Source organism: Lissotriton helveticus, chromosome 4_2, assembly GCF_964261635.1.
Source record: "Lissotriton helveticus chromosome 4_2, aLisHel1.1, whole genome shotgun sequence".
Taxonomy (NCBI): Eukaryota; Metazoa; Chordata; class Amphibia; order Caudata; family Salamandridae; genus Lissotriton; species Lissotriton helveticus.
In genome coordinates, this window is record NC_136064.1 from 130,389,901 (window position 1) to 130,416,506 (window position 26,606).

General features: G+C 41.6%; 1 protein-coding gene and 1 pseudogene across 2 annotated transcripts in view; both read left to right on the top strand.

Moving 5' to 3' along the window:
- The window catches only part of LOC144752110 (nicotinamide N-methyltransferase-like), a 285,975-nt gene that overhangs the window by 11,271 nt on the left and 248,098 nt on the right, over positions 1–26,606 (top strand). Inside the window, exon 1 of one of the 2 annotated variants that reach the window (XM_078640053.1) lies at positions 8,792–8,948. The exons of the other annotated variant lie outside the window; for it this stretch is intronic. Coding sequence (XP_078496179.1) covers positions 8,801–8,948 — 148 coding nt within the window. The 5' untranslated portion in view covers positions 8,792–8,800. Of the gene's footprint in view, positions 1–8,791; positions 8,949–26,606 lie in introns of those variants that run through there. 2 annotated transcript variants of the gene reach the window in all.
- Positions 2,635–2,762, top strand: LOC144752317 (U4 spliceosomal RNA; annotated as a pseudogene).

A 26,606-nucleotide genomic window follows, 5' to 3' on the forward strand; every position in this document is an offset into this window, starting at 1 on the left:
TTGTCTTTTTACAACTACATTATGTATATTTTTTTGGATTGGATACATATGGAAACTCTACTTTAGCAGTATTTTTCAGTCCAACCTCTTGTACATACAGGGCAACAACCTCTTTTTCTGAAGATGTTACAGTTAATTTTCCCATGACAATCTCCTTCTTCCAAACAGCAGTATGGTCCAAGCTCCCGACAATTTGTACAGCTTCTTTTAATGTAGGAACCAAGGACAAACGTCTTTCTTTGACCTTTTTGTCTCTGGTACATCTCACAATTTGGTCTCAAATTACAGATTTCATTAGACCTTGAAGCTCACATGTTACTGTCAATCCATGCAGTGTCGCTACATGAGTCATAATATGGTCGTCATTTGCTTGTACTCAACAAAAACATTTGTGTCTCTCAAAAACCACACTAAGCTTAGGTCTTCTTAGGTTTTCTAGCATTTGCAACAACATCTCATATACATTTACAGTTTGACCATTAAAAAGTGCCAAAGAAACTTCGGGAAGATCATCATATATCCTTTTTCCCTCTGTCCCTAAATGCTGTAACAAAATTGCTTGTCTAATTAACAGTCTATATTTCTCACCACCAATCGCTAGCATATAAGTGCTAAAAAGGTTCTTCCAACTTTTCCAAGGAATACTTTGTTCCCCAGGAAGAAGCAAAAATGAAGGTGGAGCAGCCATACTTTGATCTTACATATTTGTAATAAAAAAATTAAACAACAAACTATCACAACTAACTAAAAAATAAGTTATAACAATAAATTAAAACACCAATCTAAAATAATTTTCTAAAATACCTATCTAAAATAATCTAAAATAATTACACTGTAGCAATATGTCTCTTTACTTCTCTTGTGCAAAATCAGTTTGTAATTGTCCGCGAGTTATTACACAGTTGTAGTGTAGCAGTATCTCCCTTGAATAGCAGAAGTTTCACTTTATCACTGTAGACAACAATCCTCTTTCTATGCTCATGTCTAAATGAAAATGCGAGGCTGCGCGTACTTGCATCAGACGTTAGGGCAATCTCCTGTAAGTTGGCAGAACTCCCACGATGAGGAAAATGATCACAATCACACCCGATGAGAAAACTACAATGAAATACTATTAGGCACATTAATTCACGCTTCTGCTTTTCACTGTTTTGTGAAATAATGCAATAATACCTTGCGCATTAACTCGCGCCTCTGATTTCCACAGCATTGATTACTTTCAAAGCATTCATGACCTCGCCCTGACCTCACGCGTTAACTTGCACTTCGTAGACTTTGCCTTCAAAGTTAATTCCTCTCTCGGGCTTACGCTTCGCTTCACACGTCAGCTTGTTTACTTTCAATGCACAGTCTTTTTTACAGCCTTGTGCTGCATTGTTGCTCTTTCTAGTCTCTCTTGTGCAATTGCTCCAGCATTAAACTAATTTAAAATCCAACATGGTAAACATGAGCTCAAAGAAAATGACAATAGTTACTTAATTTGAGTTGACTCTAAAACGCACATCAAAATTAATGATGATTTAATGTTGTAATCCACATAACAAAAATTTACATTTAGTTTCTAGTGGCAAAGTAAGTAACTTCTTCATTAAAAGCTGACAGCAACGCAAGTTCACAGCAATGATTGTACCATTAAGCTTTTAGCTTTGCCAAAAACAACTAGTTCCTTTTCAATAAGGCAAATTTTAAAAAACGGTGCAATTACTCACAGTTCCAAAACTTAAAGATCATTATCAGGACTCCTCGGTGAGCTGCTTTTCCAGGGCCGGAGGTCACTCAGTAATCTTCCCCCTTGTTGCCAAAAAATGGTGCAACCACGCTCACAGTGGTTAGTAGGTAAAAGGTATTTATTCATAGTACATCTTCATAGTTGTTGTACAGCGACCTCCAGCTTCTTCAACTGATTCTCTTTCCTAGAACTACGTAGTGATGTCATTCAATTACATCACCAAGTTCTACAATAGAAGAAATACATCTCCACAGGTACCTGACAGTGAAGGGAAGTGTACTAGAAAGATGGCTGACACTGGGGACTGATATCTGAACCTATCACAACTACCAAATTTCCCTCTGAGACAAAAACACCAGCCACCAGTGACAACCATCTTGCAAGTACACTTACCAGCATTGTATGATTGACACTCTTCCTGATGGTCTAGTTGGGCTGGGTGGGAGGAGGCGTGTAAGTCTCACAAATAGAGCCTAGGCAAGCAAACCTGAGTTCATTAAAGTAGTCTATCACAAAATGGTAGAAAGCATAGTTTGTAATTTCATCTGACGGTGGTGTAAACGCACAAAATACATGATCTGTGTAGGCACACAGCTAAGCAGTCACACATGTTGCTCCTCACAGCCATTCACATGTTTATGATGAGATGAGGACAAGAAACACCTCACTCACACCATTCAAACATGTTTCTGGGTTAATAAACAGACTGTGAGTGTGTACGCAGCCACACCTATGTGAATGTTAATGTTAATGTTAATATGAGCTTATATAGCGCTGTATCACCCAGGGGTATCTAAGCGCTATGCTAAAGACAAGCACAAAGCCCAGTACATAGGACTAAAAAAAAAAAAACATTTGGAGATAAAGAGTACGTATGTCACCATGAAAGTACAGATGTGCAAAACATCTTTGTGCACTGGCAGTATTGTAGCCAATGATGTCTATCCAAGGTGCGATTATTGCTTATTGAAAACTTTACCCAAGACCCTAGCATGTCAACTTGAAAATAGTTGATCCACGGGCTCCCCAGAGGCTAACCTCCAGAGCAGGTTGGCTTTAGCCCCAGGTCTCCTGACTACTTTTGGCCCCCTGGGGAGAGGTGGTTTGTTGGCTTGCCGCAGCCACCCCTCCTGGTGATCGGCTATCCCCAAGGAGGAGGGTAAAGACTACTGGGGTAAGATACAGTCACTGACAGCTGGACCTCAATCACAGGATGCCAAGAAGAAACAGCTTCCCTACGTCAGGAAAACAATTTCACCTAGAATCTTAAAGAGTTCACAAAATGAAGTCCCTGACTCAAAGTAATTTTTAAAGACACCAAAACCAGGCCTCATCACTCAATTTTTATGCAAACACCATTCTAATGTTAAGAATTCCCCCATCCTGACTTACCAGAAAGGACTAAAGCCAGCAATGGAACAATCCCCTGTTTGGAGGGATCTCACAATATTCACTCCTCTGCAATACTAGACCAGAGTACTCAAATTGGGAGACGCCGGTCCCAATACTGCCCATGGCCGGGAAATGAACATAAATATGCCAGGGATTTATCAGAATCGCCAGGGGCCTCCACTGCTCCAATTCTCGGAAAATACAAGCAGGTTGTCCCAGTCCAAATACACTGCCACCAACAAGCAGCTCTCCCATTCTGGCATCTTCTTTAGAGCCACCAGGCTTTGATTCAATCAAGACTGAAACTCTAGAACATCAGGAAAATTGTGGGTTCTTAACACCAATATTTCTACAGAACTTTGAAAAAGAGCTACAAGGAGGTTATACATAGACGGACTACTGCCACTGCTATAAAAATCAAATAACTGAATTCAGAAGCTGGATGTCCCTCAATTAGTTCTTCCCCTATGCCCATTAACATAATGGATGGTGTGATATTAATTTTAACTCCCGTAATTTCCGAGAGGAACTTCTCTATATGGTCCAAAAGTTGAATCAACTTCCAACATTTATAAAAAATATGTATAATGTCAGCCACATCTGCACCACTTCTAAAACATTTCCCATCATTAAGCCCCTCATGTTCATCATCTTCGCAGGGGTATGATATAGATCAAATATAGTTTGAAAATGTTGTGTTCTTAGATTGGCTGATATTAAAATGTTCCCTTACATATCAATTGATTGTTCTATGTGTATGTCTCCAAATCTATTTTTCCATCTTATATTTTGGACCTCCAGATCTTCTCTCTGCGCATCAAATAAGCAGCTATAGATCCCACCAATCCGTTGCTTCTGTCGACTAACACGTATGGCTCTATTGTCCTCTATTTTTTCATCAAGAAGTCCCTCATCTGGAGGAATTAAAAAAAATCTGTTTGGAGGAGTTTATATTTATCAAAAAATATCTGAAAGGAGAGCAGACCTTCGTCCTTATACATTTTGCCTATACATGTAACTCCCTTATTTTTCCATTTCTGACCAACTCTATCAGTGAAAACCACAGGTAGTAAAATGGGTGTATTTAATGGGGTGTAAAAGCAACCCCCCTATTTGTAATTTGTTCCGTACTGCTCCTCATACCTTATAGGCAGCTCCTACTACCTTATAATGCGTACTTTTGTAATATTTATACTCCAGCTTTCTAAACAGACAATTCCTTACTCCTGCCCCCAGTATCATCTGATATATGAAGGGGTATTCTGTGGAGTTATCAATATCTTCTCCAGTGAGTATTATCCAGATGTTTTTCAAAATACATGCATAATAATAAAATGTAAAATTAGGTACAGCCCACCCCTCTTTCTCTTGAGGCGGTGACATAAAGTGCATTGCTCTTCGTGGTTTCTCTTGGGTCCATACAAATCTCATACAGCATGATTGTAGTTGCTGTAGCTGTCCCCTAGATAGTTCTAACTTGCCTCTTGTTGTATACACCGGAGCTGATTCTAACCCATTAATGCAGATTTGAGCATTGGGGGTCTTATAAACAGCTTGAATTGCTTGAATAAAGCCAGGGCCAAACCCCATGGCTTGTAATGCACCCCAGAGAAAGCTCCATGACACACGGTTGAATGCCTTCTCGGCGTCTAATAATACTAAACCTAAGGTAGTGCCCTGAATATTAGCTTTGGCCAGCAATGCTACTACCCTGTCAATGTGATTTACGGTAGCCAAAATGGGTAAAAACACATGTTGTTTCAATGATACAAGTGGGGTGATAAGATTCGCTAGGCGAGTGGCTAACATTTTTGTGTATATCTACCCACTGGCGTTTACTAGGGAAATTTGCCAACACAACCCTGGGAGCTCTGCTATTTTTTTTTAAACAATAATATTTGCTTCCTCCCATGATGGGAGAACTGTCCCCACCTGTGCTTGTTGTAGGGTAGTCAGTAATTCAAATTTTAGCTCCTGGAAGAATGTTCTATAGACCGGCAGCTTGTCTGGACCCGTTGCTTTTCCACTGTCCCGATTATTTGTTGCCTCTTCTATTTCTTCCATGGTAATGGGTTCATCCAAAATATATGCCTCTACTTGCCCCAGTTTTCCACACTCTACGTCCTTGAAGAATGTCTCAATATCCTCTTCCCCCTGATTGTCTTTGGTATATAATGTTTTAAAGAAAAAGTGAAATACTTCCAATATTTTCTGTGAGGTTTCCACTAATTTACCCTGTCTATCCACAATTTTTGGGATTCTCTGTGAAGCCTCTTTAGACCTTAGCCTTTGTGCCAAACACTGCCCAGCAGCTTCACTGAATTTGTATCTTTTTCTCTTAAACAAGTTAATTTTAATAGCAATTTCTCTGCTCTAATGAAGGTCATTTCTGGCTTTGCATTGGGCTCCTTCTGATTGAAAAGGGACAGTATCTCCTCCATTCGCTATCATCCGCATCAGTTCTACCTCTGTCATCCTAATCCTCCCATCAAAATCTTGAACCTCAGCTCTGAGTTCTTTCTGTTTATAAAGCCCATTGCTCAGAGTCTCTCCCCTAAACCCTGCTTTTAGGGCATCCCAGACATATGGTTGTACGGTCGACTTATGGTTGACTTCTAAACATTGCTGAATACAATCATTCATGTGGTTTATAAAATTAAACTCTTTTAAAAGATTAAAGTCAAATGAATTGGATCTATGTGAGGAAGAATTACTATTATGTCTAGTCGGGATATCTATCATTAATGGGCCATGATCTGATGTGATTCTTAGGTAGACTTGTATTCTGGCATCCGTTAATAGATCTAATGGAGCATAGAAGTAATGTAGCCTAACCAATTTGTTGTGAGGATAAGAATAAAACATAAAGCCCGGGTCTGATATCAGCAATGTAGACCATGCATCTTTCAGGCCATGATCCTCCACCAAGTGCTGTAATGCCTTGAAAACTCTAGGTGTTCTGCCTGTATAGTATTTCCACCACTTTTGAAGAACTTGACTATCCAAGTGGATGTTGAAATCATCACACAAGATCATGGGGTAGGCCATGGCGCTAATTCCAGATTAAGACCCTCTAACACTGTGGCTTCGTCAAAGTTAGACCTAAATACAGAGCATATACTAAATACAAATTCCCCCTTAGCACATTCATAAACCACCCAGCGGCCCTGGTTGTCAACCGCTATTCTACCAGTGCTTTGTATCCCATTCTTTGCTAAAATGCCTACTCCTCAGTTTGTGGTGGACAAATCAGATTGCATCACCCGCAGCTCAGCAGCAACCCTTTGCCATTTTGCAATATTATTTAACCCACAAACATCAAATGAACATAACCGTAAGTTACCCTGGACCCTTTCATCCCCCTTCGAAAACTGATGTACCTCTCCATTTATGACCTTATCTCCTGACATCCATACGCTCATCCTTATCTTCAATTTACTGTGAACTGCATTTTCTATTTTAACCCCATCCCTATCCCCCTTATCCTGACCCACCATCCCCCCTCCTCTACCCGTAGTGCAGTCAGTAAACAGACTCCACCCCTCAAGCCCCTCCTGTATTGAGGCTTTAGGACCAACGGTCCTGGTGGTGGATAGCTAACCTCTCCCAAGGCCCCCCTATATATCTGATATGCTAATAAAGTACCTGATAACCTAATTAAGTATTGATTTCATACAATCAGCCTGATCATATATATATCAAAAAAGTTTCCCTGATGGCTTAACATAATTTTGTCTTTATAGAACCTGCCTGACACACAAGACTTTAGATCTTCAAAATTTTAAAAAAATTCCATACAAATATTTACCTCTGCGTCGAGAAAAAAAAGGGAGTGAAGAAGAAAGGAAGAAAAAAAAACAGAAAAAAAGGTGGGGAGGGGTCATTCTGCACTTTCCATGCTTCTTTCTGCACCTGTCTTGCTTCTTTCTGCACCCTCTTTTCCCTTTATGTACCACTTTTGTCTTTATAGAACCTGCCTGACACACAAGACTTTAGATCTTCAAAATTTTAAAAAAATTCCATACAAATATTTACCTCTGCGTCGAGAAAAAAAAGGGAGTGAAGAAGAAAGGAAAAAAAAAAAACAGAAAAAAAGGTGGGGAGGGGTCATTCTGCACTTTCCATGCTTCTTTCTGCACCTGTCTTGCTTCTTTCTGCACCCTCTTTTCCCTTTATGTACCACTTGTTCCTCTTTTTGCACTCTTCCTGCCTTTTCTGCACCTCTCTTCCCTTTTTATGCAAGTCTGTTGCCTCCATCTGCACCTCATTTGCTTCTTTCTGCACCCCTGTTGTCTCTTTCTGCACTTGTCTTCCCTTATATATTATTTTATTTATTTTATAGTTTTATAGAGTGCGAACCAGACCTATGAGGGTATCAGAGCACTTTACAGTATTAAGGGTGGTATACAAAGCGATGGGAAGGGAGGGATCAATTGGGTAAAATAGTGGATACAAAATGCAAGAAGACACGCAGTCTAAAGTCCTGGCTACATGTGGGAAGGAAATTAAAACAAGTAGATACATTGTACAAGAAGGCACATAGTCTCAACTCTTTGGAGAATGCCCCGGAGTGCAGGAATAGGTATCGTCCAGAGAAAGATTTTAATATAACGTGTTCATTAGGCGAGAGAGTTCCAAATCATTGGCGCAGCCCCAGTGATGGCCTGATTGTAGTTTTTTTTCTTCCAGAAACATGCAGGTTGCAGCAGTAGGTTTTTGGCAGTTCGGGAGTTTCTGGGTCCTCCTGATATCACGGGTTTTTGTGCAAGAAATATAGGGGAGTTGTTATAAAGAGCTTTGTGAGTAATGCAGGCCAGTTTCAATTGGATTCTGGCCTCTAGGAAAAGCAAGTTCAGCGCTTTGAGGTGGGGAGAGATGTGGTCATTTTGCTTTGAGTCGGTTAGTAGTCTGGGGGCGGTGTTGTGGCAGGCTTTCAATGGGGCCAGAGATTTCTTGGGTAGACCGGCAAGAGTAGAGCATCCATATTCCAATCTGGAAATGACTAGTGTCTGTACTGCCGTATTAAGGTCGGACACATCATGAAGGGCTTTAGGTTTCTTAGGTAACTCAGGTGCAATCTATCCATTTTGGCCATCGAGTTTATATGGCCATGCATGTTCAGACTGCCATCCAGGGTTATTCCAAGGGATTTCGCCGAGGGAGGTAGTTTAGTGCTGAGATGGTCTTGATCCATTCTTGGATGCCTGGATTGGGTTTGGGTGGAGAGATCAGAAGAAATTCAGTTTTATTTGCGTTGAGTTTAAGCTGGTTGGCGGTGAGCCAGTGGACTGTCAGCTTCAAGGCCTCATTCAGGGAGAAAATTTCACAGGGGAAGAGATTTTAATGTAGATTTGTGTATCGTTGGCGTATATAAGGTAGGAGATATTGGCGGCATGTAGAACCTCGGCGAGACGTTCAAGGTACTTTAAGCCTATCTGTTTCAATTAAGGTGATGGTGCATGTGACAAACTTCACAACATTATGCTTTGCAAACAGAATGCTAAATATTTCTAAGCTTCAATCAGCTGACATCAAAGAAGAATAGAATTTGGATGAGGTTTGGAGCGCACACAAATCAAACTGACTTCTGTTCATCGATCATTTGCAATTTAGATGATTTAATATAAGTATAGCTGCACACACAGAAGAAGTAGAGTTTGAAACTTTGAATACTTGAAAATGGCATCATTTTCTGAGCTGAAAGAGCTCCATGAACGATACTTGGATGCAGCTTTGATGCTGGAAACATATACTGCAAATGATTCTGCCTTCCTTAATGATTCAGTTATTCAGATGTTACCTTCTTTCAACAAAATATTCTCCTCAGGTATGTTTCCGATAACTCCTGTTTTCCAAGCTGAAGTTGTGGAGAAATATCACTGTATATGCTCTATGTTTATGCATTGAATTCTGAGAATTGTTATGAGAGCTTCTTTCTTTCGGTGCATTAATTGTTTCATCGGTTCTGGATATTTAAAGACAAGAATGAATAATAAATGTATTTCACATTTTTGTTGCTAATGAAATCAAAAGCAGGAATAGACAGTTGACAGAATGAACAAATGTGAAATCTGCAAAAGCTCATTGATGATGAAAAGTACATTGTAAAGTATATTAATATTTACAATCCATCCATAATGTCTTGTACATTGTGCATTGAAAAGCAAGATGAATGTCAATAATGCCACTTATTTTCACTGACATTGCACAAATTATGTTCTTTTGAAAACTAGAAAACTGGCATAAAACACAGGAGGCTGTTTCTGCAACTCAGTATATAGAATGCACTATTGACTGAGAAGAGACAAATTGTACAGATCTAATCCCAATAAAATCCTCTGACGATAAAATCATGCTCCTTCATGAATGGAATATACAGATATATTTCCCTAGTTCTTTTTATGAATCTTTTATATCTCACTGTTCCATGATAATACAGCTGCAGATATTCTACCATAGATTATGTCAACTAGAATCAACATCACATTAGACACAAAATGTAGCCCCCATACCCATTAGGTTGCCCCGAGTATCAATAGTGCATGGGCTGCATTCAAACGTACATCAGTACGCCACATTTTGGGAGATGGCAGTGGAATTTCCATTGTTGCATATTTACATTTTAAATTTTAAAGTTTAACATTTTTGTTATATTGGGATACTGTGGCACTGTTCACAAACGTAAATGTACTACTAGTAGAATGTACTCCGACAATTTTAGGTATTTGGGTATTAAAAAATAGGAGTGTAAAGTAGCTCAAAGATTTAGATAAACTATCACTGCTGGCCCAATGTACAAGGTTCATTTTCTGTTTTCCATTGTCAGGTAAAACCTGGCGGTGGGGACAAATATTGACCTCATGTTTAACTATTTTTTAGATTTGTTATACTCCGCGGTCACCGGTGTGGGTTATGCTGTGCAGATTCTGACATGCATGGGCATCTGTGGACACTGAGCAATAGAAGTAGCTCTGCGAAAAGGTTGCAGGCGCTATAAAGAAAGCAGATACAAAACAAATATGAGAGGGATTCTTGCAGTTTGTCTAACCTCTGGCAATCACTCAGGGTAGTATTCTGACCCATTGTTTCTATACCAACCATGCCACCTCAGATCACTCCAGTCCCAGCCATATGCACATGAGTCTTGGTACTGCTTCAATATGAGAAATCCAGCCTTAATTGCCCAGACAGGTCCTCTCTGAAATGGAATATGTGCCACCTAAGAAGGGTGTCAGATTTCTTGGGCCACATCATTCATGTGTAGGTTGGTTCCAGGGTCTCAGTCAGCAATGGCCCCTTAACCACTTAGGGGCTTTTTATAAAAAAAGTCATATAGTGCAACATGTCAATTTACTGGACTGTGTGATAGGGAAAAAGCAGGAATGTGCCATATTTAAAAGAATTTCTGCTATAGTCCCTTTTGCTGGTGTCATTTTGGCTGCCTAGGCACACTTTAACCATGGTGCAAGGGTGCCTGTGTTGAATGAAGGGCGGTTTTTAGAAGGAAGGGACGCTTTCTTGCACAAAAACAATCAACAGTGGCATATTCCTCAGAATGCAGCACACATAGAAAGAGAAAGTAACAAGGACAATCTGGCAATGTGTAAAAAAAATCATAGAAGTTGCATGAGAATAACATTTGCCCACCCTTCTCTTGACATATGTGGTTGGACCCTGGGGGATGGGGTCCCTGGGGATAAAATCATCTGAGGGGAAGGGGGTTTGTGCCCCTTACCTATTAAATATGTTGCCGGGGTGCCCAGGGTCAAAAGTAGCCCGTGGAGGGGGGGTGCGGGTTGGCTGCCTTTGGCTGCCTTTAGCGAGTTGGCAACAGAGACTGGTTGCAGACCAGGCCTTGTGATCAACCTACCACTGCACATGGCCAAAGACTGTGTGCTGCATGGGGTTAGTTGTATATGGTCGGTTGGCAACACTGCATGACCACAGGCAGGTGATGTGTGGCATTGGCCGCATGAGGAGGTTGACCGCAGGGCCTGGTAATATGCCAGTCTTTGCGGCCAATTAATGCTGCTTAAAACAGGAGGCTTTGTGCTGTGTTTGATTAATATTTGGTAAATAAATATTTTTGTACTTTAAAAAACCTAGAAATTCAATAAAAAAACAAAGGTTACAGGGACGGTATAGTTAGGAAATAGTATTCAAAAACTTAGAAATACACTGAAAACCAAAGGCTACAGGTATGATATAATTAGGTTCAGATCGTATGTATAACTTCTATAACTCACTACCGAACCATGCACTGCTAATTACTCCACATATTAAATAACATCTTCTATGAAATTATTGTTGATAGCCCTGCAGAATTTGTTATGTTATGTTATGTTATGTTAAAATATTTGTACCGCGCACGGTCACCAAACGGTTTCATGGCGCTCATAACAAATGCGGAGGACAGGAACGGGGTTTACTCAAACGCTGACTGAAAGAGGAAGGTTTTCAACATCCTGCGGAAGCAATCATAAGTTGGGCAGTGTCGGAAAGCAGTCAGGAAAGAATTTGCAGTGAACTATCGTTATCTTTGCGGCACAAGTTATAGTTACTTGAGATAACTATAACTATAACTGCTGAATTTCCAGGGCTTTCTGTGTGTAAAATCTAAACTTAACAAAAAATGTCCCTGTAACTTTTGGCAGGAAGCTAGACCTTGGTCCACAGATTAGGCTTTGTGTTACTTGGTGTAAATCCATTAAGTATATTTTGAGGTATTTGGTAAAAAAATAATTGTATATTTGGGCAAATGAGCTCATGACTGAGAATTCCGCAGAGGTCCTGTGAGAGCAAGAGATTGAAACTGGAGAGCAAGAGGCACAAACAAGTCTTACGAGCGATCTTATAGGACGGCTGTTGGAATGTTAAAAATTAAATGTTTTTTATTAATGTTTGCTGTGAAAAATTAGAGTTGTTGTGGAACTGAAGAAAAAAGCTATTTAACGAGGCAGCAAGAAAGGCATGATGTCCCCTAGATTTGGAGAAGAGGTGTCCTTGGTATCCCTACTGTGAAAAAAAATAAATGTATATTGTTTTTAACTATGTTTTATGTTTTGTGGAACTCTCTAGGGATTGTGTATAGTAAAAAGGAGTAGATGAGTTTTCAATGCACCCTATTAATAGGGATGCAAATTGTGATCCTTGTTTTTGAGAGGAAGCTTAAGCGATAAGATCTGTGATGATTATATTGTTAATACAAAAATCTTAACAAGACTCCTGCAGGAACGTGAAAAGGAGAAAGGAGTAGATGATGTATGAATATGCTCTGGTATGCACACTGAGAGTGAGAGTGTTGAGTAGAGTGCAGTTTCTCCCTACTCCCTACTATGCACATCTCACATACACCTCACTTGCTCCTTTCTATAATTTTCCTGCCTCTTTCTGCACCCCTGTTGCTTCATTCTGCACTTTACATGCTCCTTTCTGGACCTGTCTTGCATCTTTCTGTACCTCACTTGCCTCTTTCAGCACCTCTGTTGCTTCGTTATGCACCCCTGTTGAATCTTTCTGTACCTCAATTGCTTCTTTGTACACTTCTCTTGCCTCTTTCTGCACCCCCTTATGCTTCATTCTGCATTTCCATGCTTCTTTATGCACTTGTCTTGCTTCTTTCTCCACCCCTCTAGTCTCTTTAAGTACCTCTTTTGCCTCTTTATGCACTTTTCTTGCATTTCTTTTGCAGCTCTCTTCCCTTTTTCTGCACCTCTGTTGTCTCTTTCTGCACTCCTCTTCCCTCTTTCTGTACCTTGCCTGCCTGTTTGTCCATCTCACTTGCTTCTTTCTGCACTTTTCTTGCTTCTAGTTACACCTCTGTTGCTTCTTTCAGCAAATCTCTTGCCTCTTTGTGCACTTCTCTTGCCTGTTTCTGTAGCTCTCTTGCCTCTTTTTGCACCTCTGTTGGTTCATTCTGCACTTTCCATGCTTCTTTCTGCACCTGTCTTGCTTTTTTCTGCACTTTCCATGCTTTTTTCTGCATCTCTGTCATCTCTTTATGTACCTCTTTTGATTCTTTCTGCACTGTTCTTGCCTTTTTTGTACCTCTCATCCCTCTCTTTGCATGTCTGTTGCTCCTTTCTGTACCTCATTTACTTCTTTCTGTTCCAATGTTTTCTCTTTCTGCACTCATCCATCTTCCTGTACCTTTCCTGCCTGTTTTTGTATCTCACTTGCCTCTTTCTGCACTTTTTTGCATATTTCTACATCTCTGTTGCCTCTTTCAGCAAATCTCTTGCCTTTTTGTTCACTTCTCAGGTCTGTTTCTCATCCTCTCTTGCCTCTTTTTTCCACCTCTGTTGGCTCTTTCTGTACCTCACTTGCTTCTTTCCACACCTATCTTGCCTCTGTCTTCAGCCCTGTTGCTTCATTCGGCACTTGTCTAGCTTCTTTCTGCACACCTGTTGTCTCTTTAGGTACCTCTTATGCCTCTTTCTGCAGCTCACCTGGCTCTTTCAGCACCTCTGTTTCTTTTTTATGCAGTTTTCTTGCCTCTTGCATCTCACTATTCTCTTTCTGCACCTACCTTGCTTCTTTCTGCCACCCTGTTCCCTCTTTCTGCACCTTTCGTGCCTGTTCTGCATCTCTCTTGCCTCTTTGTGTACCTCTTTTTCCTCTTTCTGCACCTCTGTTGTTTCTTTATGCACTTCTCTTGCCTCCTTCTGCACCTCTTAGTTAGAGTTAGTTTTAATCCCCCTGCTCTATTATGTACTAGAGCCATACAGGGGGGGTCATGCCAATCACAGAGATTCCCCAATGCACTGCTTACCCTAGTGTATGTAGGTGTTTTCACTGTATTCTAAGTGTCTTTCAGCATAGCACTGGCTCCGGGACTGGTTAGTCAGAGTCAATTACCAACATTACCCGTCAGCAAAAAGTTGGGGGCACAGGATGACTTTGCAACAAGGCCTCTTTCTGCTCCTCTGTTGGTTCTTTGTGCACATCTCTTGCTTCTTTCTGCACATAGAAATTAACATTTAAAAAACCATTGAAATTAACTGAAAATACCATTGGTTTCAGGGACACTATAGTTGGAAATTAGCATTTAAAAAACCTTACAAAATCATTGAAAAAACCAAAGGTTTCATGGATGTTATAGTTAGTTAGACATTTCACTCGTACAAAAACAGAGAAATTCAGCTGTTATAGTTAGTTCAGCTAACTATAACTCGCACTGTACTGCTGATAACGCCACATGTTACATCATTGATGACATGGTCAGTGACATCACTGATTACATCTCAAATGACATCATGGATGACATCTCTGATGACATCATCCACGTGATAATCTGATGCACCTCCTCACACGCTTATATAACCTTTGTTACACGCACTCTAAAATACAGACTACCATTTTTGAAACCATAGGTTTCTGCAGCTCAATATATGGATTGCACTTTGACCATGAGCCGTGCACTGACTAGGTGAAGGTTCCTTCCATTCGAGTGGTGTTACATACCCTTAAAAGATCCAGCAGGCCACTCTTCAGCTTGCCATCACAAATTATGGTGGCTGCTTGTTTTCCAGACCATTCAAATTGCCTTGATTTGTCCAATGGTGGGTCTAGGCAGACATTTCGGTCACCTCCCCATATATTGCCTGATGAGGGCAGGGAGTGCATTTTAGCCCACATCTGAGTGTTAAAATCTGAATCATCTATGTTGGGTCCAAATGTGTTTATTAATGTCATCATCATGCCACATACATTTTCCTGTACTATAATAATTCAACCCTGTGTGTCAACCTCCGAATAAGTGAGTGCAACAGGAGTATCTTTTTTGACCTACAATAATACCCCTCTAGAGTATGATATAATGAATAGGAGGAAGCTATGCGTATGGATGCTCATCTAGTGTTTACAGTGAGTTCCATGTGTTATGTCAAGTGGTCAACACTATTTGTCAAGTGGTTCTCCTGCAACAACACTATTTGTATATTAAGGCGGTTGAGATATGCAAAGACCTGATGTATTTTAAGGCCATGTACATTCCATGTGAGTAGGGATATCCATTGTTTTTGGGCAATGTAGTCTAGGAGCTACACAATCCGCTCCTGCACGTGGTGTACATGCGAAAACAGAAATTATTTCCTGCAAATGTAACTGTGTGAATAGGGCCCACAGTATATCAATATAACACTAAATGTGTATATGCATCAATAAATATTCCACTCCCTCCACACACTTCAGCCTCCCTTATTATGCTAAAGACATTCCACATAATTAACAAATAGCAAGACCTTGCTAAACTAAATCCAGTATTTACTGGCATAACAGAGACAAAGTACAACTGGGGATTATCTACTGTGTTGTAAACATAATCCCAGAGAATCACATATTGAAAAAGCAGGAGGCCAGGAAGAACCAGTATCTGCTGGTAACTGTTGTCTAAAGCAATGAGGAGTGTGGAGACATCAATATAGTAAGTAACAGATGATAGGCGTCTATGTAACTATATCCATCAAGAGTTCAATTAGGGACTCACCAGCTGTTGTCACCTCCACATGTCTGATGAAGAGCTCAAGCTCTCATTTCAGGAACGCCAAAGAACAGTTGCACCTTCGGCAGCTGTCTTATCTCAATGCGCAACCAGTTATTTGGCTGAGCGAGATTTAGTTAGCAAAGAAAAATTAGATTTCCACAGATGGAGTCAAGGCGTGGTGCTATGGATAGTGCATGTTCATCAAAAGTCAGTTCCCGGGTGTTCTTCATCAGAGTCTTTTTGCTGCTTTTGCCGAGGTGCCAGCTTTTTGATGTAGTCCATTGCTGCTTAGGGGTGTCATGAAAATCGTGGGTTTGCCACAGTTGTCTACACACAGCCAAGATGAGTTTCACTTTGGGTAGCGGATCTCAGCTTGTTGACGCTTTTTGTTCATAGGGAGGTACACTTTGCATGCTGCCTGAACGCTTGCTGCAAAGTCAGAATAGAATGCCATGACTTTGCCCTGGTAATTGGTTGGCTCATTATACATTTTACCTGCATATGTGCAGATGCATAAATATGTCAGCAAATTTGTGTATAATGAGACCGGGACTGTCAAGATCGCATATATGAATATTTGTTGCTATAAAAAAAGATTTCCCTTGTATGAGCCTACTGAATCCAAGCAATAAATGTAGTGTCTACCACCGAGCCATGTTGCTCAAATGTGAATTGACCATGACAAAAACAAAGGCAAGAGGGGTAGGCAAAACAGGACAAATTGGTTTAAATAGGCACTTCGGCTGGGAGCACTGTTATAGAAGAGGTTCTGAGGACTGTCTCAGAGTACAATCAATTTGAGCACCATTATACAAATTTCCTGGAGCATCATAAAACAATTCATAGATCTTTTTGTAGGAAGAAGAATAGGGGCCTACTCATGGTGTTATAAATTACTCCGTCCTGATAACAAATGCTGTTAAATCTCTACCTTGCATGGACACAATGAGGGCCGGTGGTTAGCATGTCCAGATGTCTGGCATGGTGAGCGTGTGATCACTGCATGTGCTCGGCCTGCTAGTTCCTGATTGATTGAGTGTTTCTAACTTAATATGGCATCTAACTTTATGTTGTTTCGGTAACGTGAACTCCTCCACCCATATACGCTTTATGGAGGGCAATCTCCCACATAATTGTGGTGTTGCTATCTGTCTGTGGGATTAATCTAAGTTTTTCCTGTTAGTACATTTGTTCTGCTGGTTAAGTGTTACCCCACCTGTGATCTGTCAAACAGTTGCACAAGACTAAGCCTGGTGGTCCGTTTGTCTCTTGCCATCTTCAAAACCATGTCATGGTCTCTGTAACTTAGCAGTTTTGAGACTATGGGTGGGGGGAGTCCCAGGGAGCGGTCTGGCCATTAGTGATCTAGCAGCTCCTTTGACAACTAGCAGGGAAGAGAGGTTTTCAGCTCCAAAAACCTCCTTCAGTATGTTTTCAACATACGTCTCCATTCTTCCTGTATTTGTTGACTTCAGGATGCCTGTAATGCACACATTATACCTTCATGAGTGATTTTTCAGATACTCTTTCTCAGAGTCCTTACAAAGTACCTTGCCCCAGCCCTGGGACACTAGGGGAGAACCTGGGGTACCTCATATGACGAAATATTGTAGTTTATGTATTTTAAGTGCCCCTGGCACCATAGTCAAGGTTGAGCAGAACTTATATTTAAAACCAGTTCTGCAACACATAGGGGGCCATTATGATGTTGGGCGGATCGCCACCGCCCGACCGGTGGTGGCTGTCCACCCAACATATTTATCCATCTGCCAGCCATTTATCCCCTGCCCTATTAGAATGGTGGGGGGCCCAGCAGTGGACAGGAAGATGATTGCCTGACTTGAAGTCCTGGCACATATTATAGTGGAGGTGCCTAGCAGACACCGCCCGCCATATTATTATGGTTGCGCATTTGTGCCTTACCATGGTGGCGATGCTGCCCTGGAAAAGCATGCGGTCTTTGGTGATGGGGCCCATTGCGGGCCCCGGTGGTGTGGGGGAGGTACACTCAGGGGGTATCCATGGTACCCTCCTGTATTTGAATGCACAAGGTGGCAGGCACAGCGCGGTGCCTGTCATGTTGTGCATGCAACTGTAAAACATACATATTACGCATTGTGGTGGGTGCTGCTTACACCACCTCCTGCCACAATGATGAATATCTGGCATGCAACCGCAAGGGTGGCAGTCGCATCCTAATTGCTACTGGCGGTCGGTCCCGTTTCCCGGGGGTAATGTTGTCATGCCCATTTTGATGAAGACAATGATACTGTTGTTCCTGACATCAGTGCGGGTATGGATGAAGGTCTGAGTTTGGTGGTCACCTTTGGAGTAACATGGCAAAGAGTCCTTGCTGAAGATTAGCACTTCTCAGTGGTGATGTTAAGATAAGTGACCATTTAAAACAAGTTAATAATTTCTTCTTATTAGTCTTGTTTGCCTCCTATCTTTTAATGAGCAGATTTTGATTTTGTGTTCATTGAGGCTGAAAAGATGTGACTATTGATCACAGAATGTTCCAAAATCTTAAAGGTGTAGCTTCCTTGTTTCACTGGCATTTCCAAATTACTCCCCAACTCAAGTTGTTATGCATTGTGTGTTAGACCTGTCAGTCTTAGGATGGGCTTCCCTCAAACATTTTGCCTGCTTGTCTGCAATTTTGCTGATCTTGTTCTGTTGGTTGAGGGACTCTGGACACTTTAATACTGCTAGTCAGTGCTAAACATGGTTTGATTGACTTATCCACAACTGAAATATTTAATTTACTTACATAAAGTGCCTTTAAACAAAATACTATTTTGGTCCGCAGCACTGAGGGTGCCACCCAATTAGGTAGCCCTTTCAAACATGTCTCAGGGCTGCCACTGCAAAGCCTGTGTGGGCATTTTACACTGCCATTTTGACTTGGCATTTAAAACTCCTTCCCAAGCCTTAAACTCCTGTGTTATTACATATAATTCACCACTGAGTTAGGCCCTAGGTTGCCCATAGGGCAAGGTGCTATGTAATTAAAGAGTAGGATATTTGCTTTTTAGTTTTGCATGTCCTGGTAGTAAAAGGCTCCCAAATGTGTTTTTTACTACTCTGAGGCCCACTCCTCCAATAGGTTAACATTTGAGATTCCTTGTTACATCTAATAAGTACAATTTCAAATTGGAAGGAGTTAAAGCTGTTATGTTTAGTACCTATGTTCAGGTTCAAGTTCATGTTTTATTTAATTGCATAGTAAATAAAAAACAGTCCATAATATTTGAGCAGCATTAAAACCATAAATATACATGAACAAAATTAAGCATGTACAATATTGGGCAGTTTATCATTGAATCTTTTTATCTAAGTGCAAAGAACTATGCATCAAAGTTTAAGAAATAAGCAGTGCTCTTGGGCTGGTGGTTTTCTATCAGTGTTCAGTCCAAGTACAGGGTCAGTGTGCAGTGCGTCGGAATGATGTGCTCCACAGATCCTGCAGGACCCGGTGCAACCATGCACCTATTCCATTGAGTGGCCGGTGGCACTTTATTTTCCATGAGTTTGAGGAATTTTACTGGCCTACAGTTTAACTGTTGGTCCCCTGGCCTAAAGCAGGCCAGAAATGCTTTTCTCTACAAGTGGATCCCCTTTGGTTGAAAGGAGCCTTGAGCAGCTCCTCCTTTCCACCAGCAACTCTTTGAAGATGCATAGTAGGTGCAACAGGTTTTGTTGTTGCATATGGAGCAGGAGGTTGGAGTATGCTCCCTCAGCAAAGGTGGAAGAATCGAAGCACACTGGATTATAGCCAGGTGGTGCTCCAATAATTTATTCTGGGGAACCCGTGGTTGAAATATTTTGGGCATCGGGGGTTCTGTAGCTGCTTAAATCATCGAGGGGTGAGCTCTAGCTGAGAAGGTAGCCTTATACTCCACTCTCTCTATGTGTTCACTGTAATGGGTGATGTTGGAAGTATTTTTACTTGTTTTATCCAGAGGTGGGAGCTCAGTGTGGGACCCGTCAGTTTTGTTTTGAGGTGTTTTTAGTGTTACTGCTAGGGTCAGCCCTTTTCTTTTGAATATTTTTTTCTGGTGGGCAAAAAGATCTTCTTATCAATACAAAGTAAGTCCCGGGCACACATGAACTAGGTGTCAATCAAAATGATAGCTTTTAAAGTTCCAAAAAGTCTCAATGTTCAATCGCCAGTATATTCATTCTTGTTTTATTATTCAATAAAACACACGGAAATCAGCGAACACGTTTTCCGTCGCCAATTAGAGTTATCCCGGGACTTCCTCAGGGCTGGGAAAGATGCAAATAATACTATGACTGTATGAAGTCAGTAACACCTTGTACGTTCATGGTAAATTAAGTGTCTCAATATAATGACTTTCACCTTAAAGTGGAAACCCTAATTCGACATTCAGCCAAAAGCAACAACATATCTCCAATGGTGACTCTAAATTACAGGAAAGGAAATTTTTTAAAAAGACACAAACAAAATCGTGACAACCTGGTGAAAAAATCTGTGACAATGTGAACTCAGTTCAGAGAGAAATCTGTGACTATCACAAAGTCAGAATGTCTAACGTGAAGCTGCGCATCATGATTTTACCTTAATAAGGTTCCCTATGGGCAAGACGGAAGAGCACGACTAAAATATAAAGGAAATTAAAGCATTATGTGAATGACAGAAAAACTGCTGACTCTATTGAAGCGCAAAATACCTATGGGAAGTGGTGACAGTCTTGGTATGAACTGTGGGAGTGAAAAAAATATAATATATATTACCTACTGGCGGTCGCCAGTAGGTATATATAGTTAGGATTTTTTCTCTATGGGATTTTTGAAAATTCTATGTCTAATAACTTTGGCGTTTGTGGACGGAATTGGCTGAAATTTTCTGGAAAATGGAACGTTTTGTTTCTGAGCAGCCCCTGGAAATTTGGGGGGGGGTTCGTCAAGGGGGGGCTGAGAAAAAAGGGGGGTCCCAAAACGTGTTTTTAACATTGAGTTTTCCATAGGGCGGTTGGCTTCACTTTTAGCACGAACGGCTGAATGGATTTGCACGAAACTTGGCAAAATTGTAGGGACTGGTAGCCCGATGTGCCTTTTGTAGGTCTCAATATATGTGCTTCAGTGGATTTTGAGAAATTAACGTTCAAAAAAAGATATATATCTGTAACAGCGGACCGGGAAGAGCTCCGGTTCGCGGACTTTTCGCGCAACGGAGCTTTGTGAAGCGAAGCTGATTGGTTCTCCGGCGTCTGTAAACATTCCAAACAGTCCGTAGCGGCCGCCATCTTGTCTCTCGGTAGGATCGAGAGACAAGAGGAGGCCAAAGCGAAGGGGCAAATGACCATAAGGGGGCATAGTAGATCCTCGCTGACCCCCTAGGTTTGATGTGGAGGTTTTAAAAGGGCCCCGCGGGGCAAAAAAAATAAATAATAATAATAATCGAACGGCTGAATGGATTTGCACGAAACTTGGCAAAATATTAGGGACTGGTAGCCCGATGTGCCTTTGCTAGGTCTCAATATATGTGCTCCAGTGGATTTTGAGAAATTAACGTTCAAAAAAAGATATATATCTGTAACAGCGCTCCGCTTCGCGTACTTTTCGTGTTACGGAGCTTTGCGAAGCTGATTGGTTCTCCGGCGTCTGTCAACATTCCAAACAGTCCGTAGCGGCCGCCATCTTGTCTCTCGGTAAGATTGAGAGACAAGAGGAGGCCAAAGCGAAGGGGGAAATGACCATAAGGGGGCATAGTAGATTCTTCCTGACCTCTTAGGTTTGATGTACCATTTTGCCAAGTTTGGTGTAATTCCGTTCAGCCATTCAGGCTGTAGACGTATGTAAATGTCCTATGGAAAATTGCATGGGGAAAACACATTTGAAAGTGTTGAAATTTAGAACCAATTAAAATGTTACTTTGGTTTTGTATTTGTGTGTGATGAAAGTTAATTGGTTATGTATATATGTCAAATGAGAGGAAACCACAGCCATTTTGTGATACTACTGTCTGAGGTACATTTGTGAGGAATTGTTGGTGGTGAATTTCTGGTGTTTGATTTACACAGTACTAACACTTTTCCTACTTTTAAAAAGGTGAGTTGTTAATTTGTAAGGGGAACTATGTTGTACACTTGAAGATAATTTGAAAAATGTTTTCTGTTATTTATTTGCAGTCCTTCTGTTATACTAAATACTTGATAAAGTTAGTTTTATATTATGTATTACTAAAAACGATAAATGAAAGTGATTATTTTTTTCTGCAATTTACAGCAAGCAATTTCAAAATAAATGGCTCACAATGAAGAGACCGTGGCAATTTCTTTGTAAGGGGAACTATGTTGTACACTTGAAGATAATTTGAAAAATGTTTTCTGTTATTTATTTGCAGTCCTTCTGTTATACTAAATACTTGATAAAGTTAGTTTTATATTATGTATTACTAAAAACGATAAATGAAAGTGATTATTTTTTTCTGCAATTTACAGCAAGCAATTTCAAAATAAAATGACTCACAATGAAGAGACCGTGGCAATTTCTTTTGAATTGTCCACTACATTGATTGAAATTCAGAGCACCAATAATGAAATATTGTCACAAGGAGGAGATGACTTGTATGATTCCATTAGATTGATTGAAATGGACAGCACCAATAATGAAATATTGTCACAAGGAGATGACTTGAATGATTCCACTACATTGATTGAAATTGAGAGCACCAATAATGAAATATTGTCACAAGGAGGAGATGACTTGTATGATTCCATTAGATTGATTGAAATGGACAGCACCAATAATGAAATATTGTCACAAGGAGGAGATGACTTGAATGATTCCACTACATTGATTGAAATTGAGAGCACCAATAATGAAATATTGTCACAAGGAGGAGATGACTTGAATGATTTTTTTGATCAATCTGTTGATGGCGAATTTATCGAATGTTTGGAGGCCATAGAGTTAGAAGAATTATCATTGCAGACTTTTCATGAGGAAATTGCTGATGAGGACATGGTACTAGTTCTTTCAAATTTAGAAAATTCTGAAGAATAAATTTATATTTAGAAATCAAAAATTGTTTGAGACATTATTCATTTTTATTTTTAATTTACGAGGTTGTAGCGAAGTGATTGTAGTATAAAATGAGACTTATAGTATAGAGTGCAACATTTTTATGTTACATGGTAAGTTTACTCATATTTACTTCCCTTCTGCCACTATATTATCTCCAATGTGTATTTGACATCTCTTCTTCATCTCCGGCCTCCTTTCTCTCACTGTGTGTCTCCGATGCATCTTATCGCTGCTATTTTGTGTAATTACAGAAGAGAGTAAAATAAAATAGTTCGGAACGTGAAAAGGGGGCAAAGTAGAGTACCCCTCACCCCCTAGGCCTTTTTAGGCGGTCCCAAAAGGATCAGTTTCTGCTTTCCTGAGAGATTATGGTATGAGTTCCATATACCACAATAATTTGCATTACAACATGCAAGATATCTATCTCCTATTACCAACTTTTGGAGATATTCGCGCTAAGCGCGAATATCTCCAAAAAGTAACACCTGCCCTGAGCAGTTCTTAGCCATGTTATCCAATGGGAGGTGGATAACATGGCTAAGAGCATTAGCTCGGTAATGCATGAATATCGCTGACTTTTTAGCGATATTCATGCATTGCGGCCGTTTATTATCGCATTTGCGATAAACCTTGATAATAGCAAGGTTTATCTTCGATAATTTCTGACGATGCTTAGCGGTAAAAAAATTCGTTGGTAAGCATCGTTAGCGATAAATATCGCTTAACTTTGGTAATATGCACCAACGTCTGTTAACGTTCGATTGGAAGGAAATGAGGAAGTGTTGAAAAACATTGTCTGCGCCATCTTGCCTTTTTTGAAATGCCACACTTTTGTCGTGCACGGCAGCCATTTTAGATGCCTTGAGCAGACCCACTCTCTGCACGGTGTCGATTCGTAGCATGGCTCCCCACCCTCGCAAGCATCTTCCCCAGGCACTGGTCACCCCCGCTCTCTGTCTTATGCATCGGCAATAAACCTACCCCCATCTGCGCTGCTCTTCCCTGAAAATCACACTCTGTGCCCGCCCGACACCTCCCTTTCGCCCTATTCACTACCGCACCCTCTGACACTCCTCTTCCTCTGTGTCCGATTGTCCAGGCTATCAGCTAGCCCTGCAGATGTAGTTTATGGCTCCAGCTGTAAAGAATCACCCCTCTTCAAAGGAGTTATAGTAGATCAAGGCCCACACCCGATGAGATCCGTCACACCACACGTGTTCCTACTATCTGAAAACCATCCTGTATTGTGATTGGGGAGGGGACCGAGTCTGAAGCGGAAGATTCTAGGAATGACTCTTTGTACATCAAAGTTTTTACAATTATGTGTCACATTAAAAATATATAGCACTCCAACAAAGTAGTAGGAATATAAAACTTTAATAACATATAAATATATACAACAAAACAAAAACAGTAAAAACATTTAAACAACGAAGAGACCGTGGCAATTTCTTTTGAATTATCCACTACATTTATTGAAATTGACAGCACCAACAATGAAATATTCTCACAAGGAGGAGATGACTTGAATGATTTTTTTGATCAATCTCTTGATGGCGAATTTATCGAATGTTTGGAGACCATAGAGTTACAAGAATCATCATTGCAGACTTTTCATGAGGAAATTCCTGATGAGATGATTGAAGAGGAAATTCCTGATGAGGACATGTTATTAGTTCTTTCAAATTATGAAAATTCAGAAGATGTTGCCTGGGGGTGGGTCGTCAGTAGCAGTCTGTTGTGCGAATAGTTCCAAGGCAGCAGAACGCGCTGAAATCTAGATGGCACGAAAGTGATGTCTAGTAAGTTGCCGCCCAGCAAATAACGGCGTGGGGCGCCGCGGGGGTGAGTGAGTCCAGTAGGCACCACAGCTATTCTTACCGGCATTGCAGAATTACTGCTGGGGACAATGCCTGTGCTGTAGCAGGGTCACAGCAGAAACAAAAAGGATTCTGTTGAAGATGTTGTTGGTTTTCAATTTGAAAACAGTTCTGGTGTCAACTGCTATGCTAATGTAGTGGTTAATGTTTTGTTTTCTCTAGAAAATGTAAAAGAGGGGGAGGCAGTCCAAAGTTCCGTTAAAAGGGCAAAGGAAAGGATTGGTGGTTTGAACTATCAGTCAAAAAGGGGAGGGGGTGCAACAATTTTTCCTACCGGGTCACACTGTGCTTTCACCGGAACTGAGGTCTGCAGGATTCTAGTAATTCAAAGTGAGGCTGGCACCAGCATGGGTGCGCCGACATCCCGCGGATACAGTTTCGTCACTCCCCGGGCGATAATGCAGTCATTCCCCATCGGGGGTCGGAGACTCCCGCGGCTCCTCTAGAATCTTCAAGGTCGTGGAGGACTACGGTGGTGGAGTCAACCAGTGACCGGGCCATTTCTTTATGCTGGGCCCGCTCTTGCCAGGTCGACCGCCATTTTGAGAGTTCGGTAGCTACTGGCGATCGCGGGGTCAAATGAGCGGACGGGCTCCACCCTGCCGGGCGAGACGTTGCAGCATGGCTACAGTGGAAGAACCCTTTTCCGGGCGCCTGGAGCGCTGAGGGTGCAGCTGGGAAGCCTCCACCTGGGGAGGCGGGAGAGGCCTGTTCGCACCGTCTCTCCCTCCCAGTGCACCCCACGGCGTCTCGCTTGACATTTGTTATGGCCGGACCAGGCGATGAGTACGAGGGGGGGGGTCGGAGGCATGTGCAAGACATCCCCCCCCCAGTGTTGTCGCAGCCATTATTCAAGAAAGAAGAAGTGTCCCGTCCGTCTTCGGGCCGGGCTTCCGGTAGATGTCGGCCGGACGCCCCTGGCTCTGGCCCCATGAACGGGTTTCTTGGTTTATCGGCTGCAGCCAGATCCCGTCGGCCTCGGCCCCCCGACCGTTGGTGGCCGGACCGGAAGAGCATGTGGCGGGACTACCTGCAACTCTCAAGGGCCACCGCGGCCAGACTGGGAGAGAGAGGGGAGGGTCGAGGAGACATTCCCCCCCCTGCAACTGTTCAGCGTTGTAAAGGCAATCCCCTGGCCGGGTCCCGCTGGCCTCGGCCTCTCCTCCGGCTACACCCTACGTTAGGATCTCCTGGCCGAGGCGTGGCAGCAGGACCCGCCTTATATGGGCTGCTCCCGGCTGGGCGTAGCCGCAACCCTGCCCCACCTTGGTAGTTTCCAGAGTGGGGGCGGATGTTCTACTGACTTGCATTTTCCCTAGTCTATCGATTTTTTTTGGCGTGGCAGGCGGTGGGACAGCGAGGGGTGATTTGGTTTCTCTTACTGTTTTTCTGGTCTCTCACCACTGGCATATTTTAACGCGTTCTTGTTTCTAGGACATTAATAGGTTTTATCATTACGTTATGTTATCGTTTCTTTGTTCGTTGTTTAATAAAAGTTCATGTTCATCAGTGGCCTACTGATTTTTGTTTTCCTATTCTTTTCTTTCCAGGTTGTTTCATGCTAAAGTTTCTGTTAACAGGATACAGTGATCACTTCGTTATCATTGCATATGTCCTTTTCACTAGGGGTGCTCTCTGGTCGGGCCAGATGACCTATCTCTAGTAAATGGTCCGGGTCAAACAGGTGCATCAATCAGTGGGGAGTAGATAGGCATGACAGATTACAACGGGGGAGAAAGGTCCGCATTACGTACCCTTTCACTACTTGCAAAGATTTTCCTACGTTTATTTGCAAACCGGGAATACCTCCAAAAAGAACTAATTCCCAAACAGTCAATGTTCGGACAATCAATCAATCAATGAGGAATGAAATAGGTACGACGTGTTAAAGGCTTGCGTTACCTACCCTTCACTATCTGCAAAGGGAGAGAGAATATTCCTATTCTTCCTCGTTTGCAGGCAGAGAAGATCCTTAAGAGAACCAACTTCGAACAATTCAATGCTCGATTCAAACAATCAACAAGGGGTACTGTGAACACAAATGAACGCCGCTTATGTACATACACAT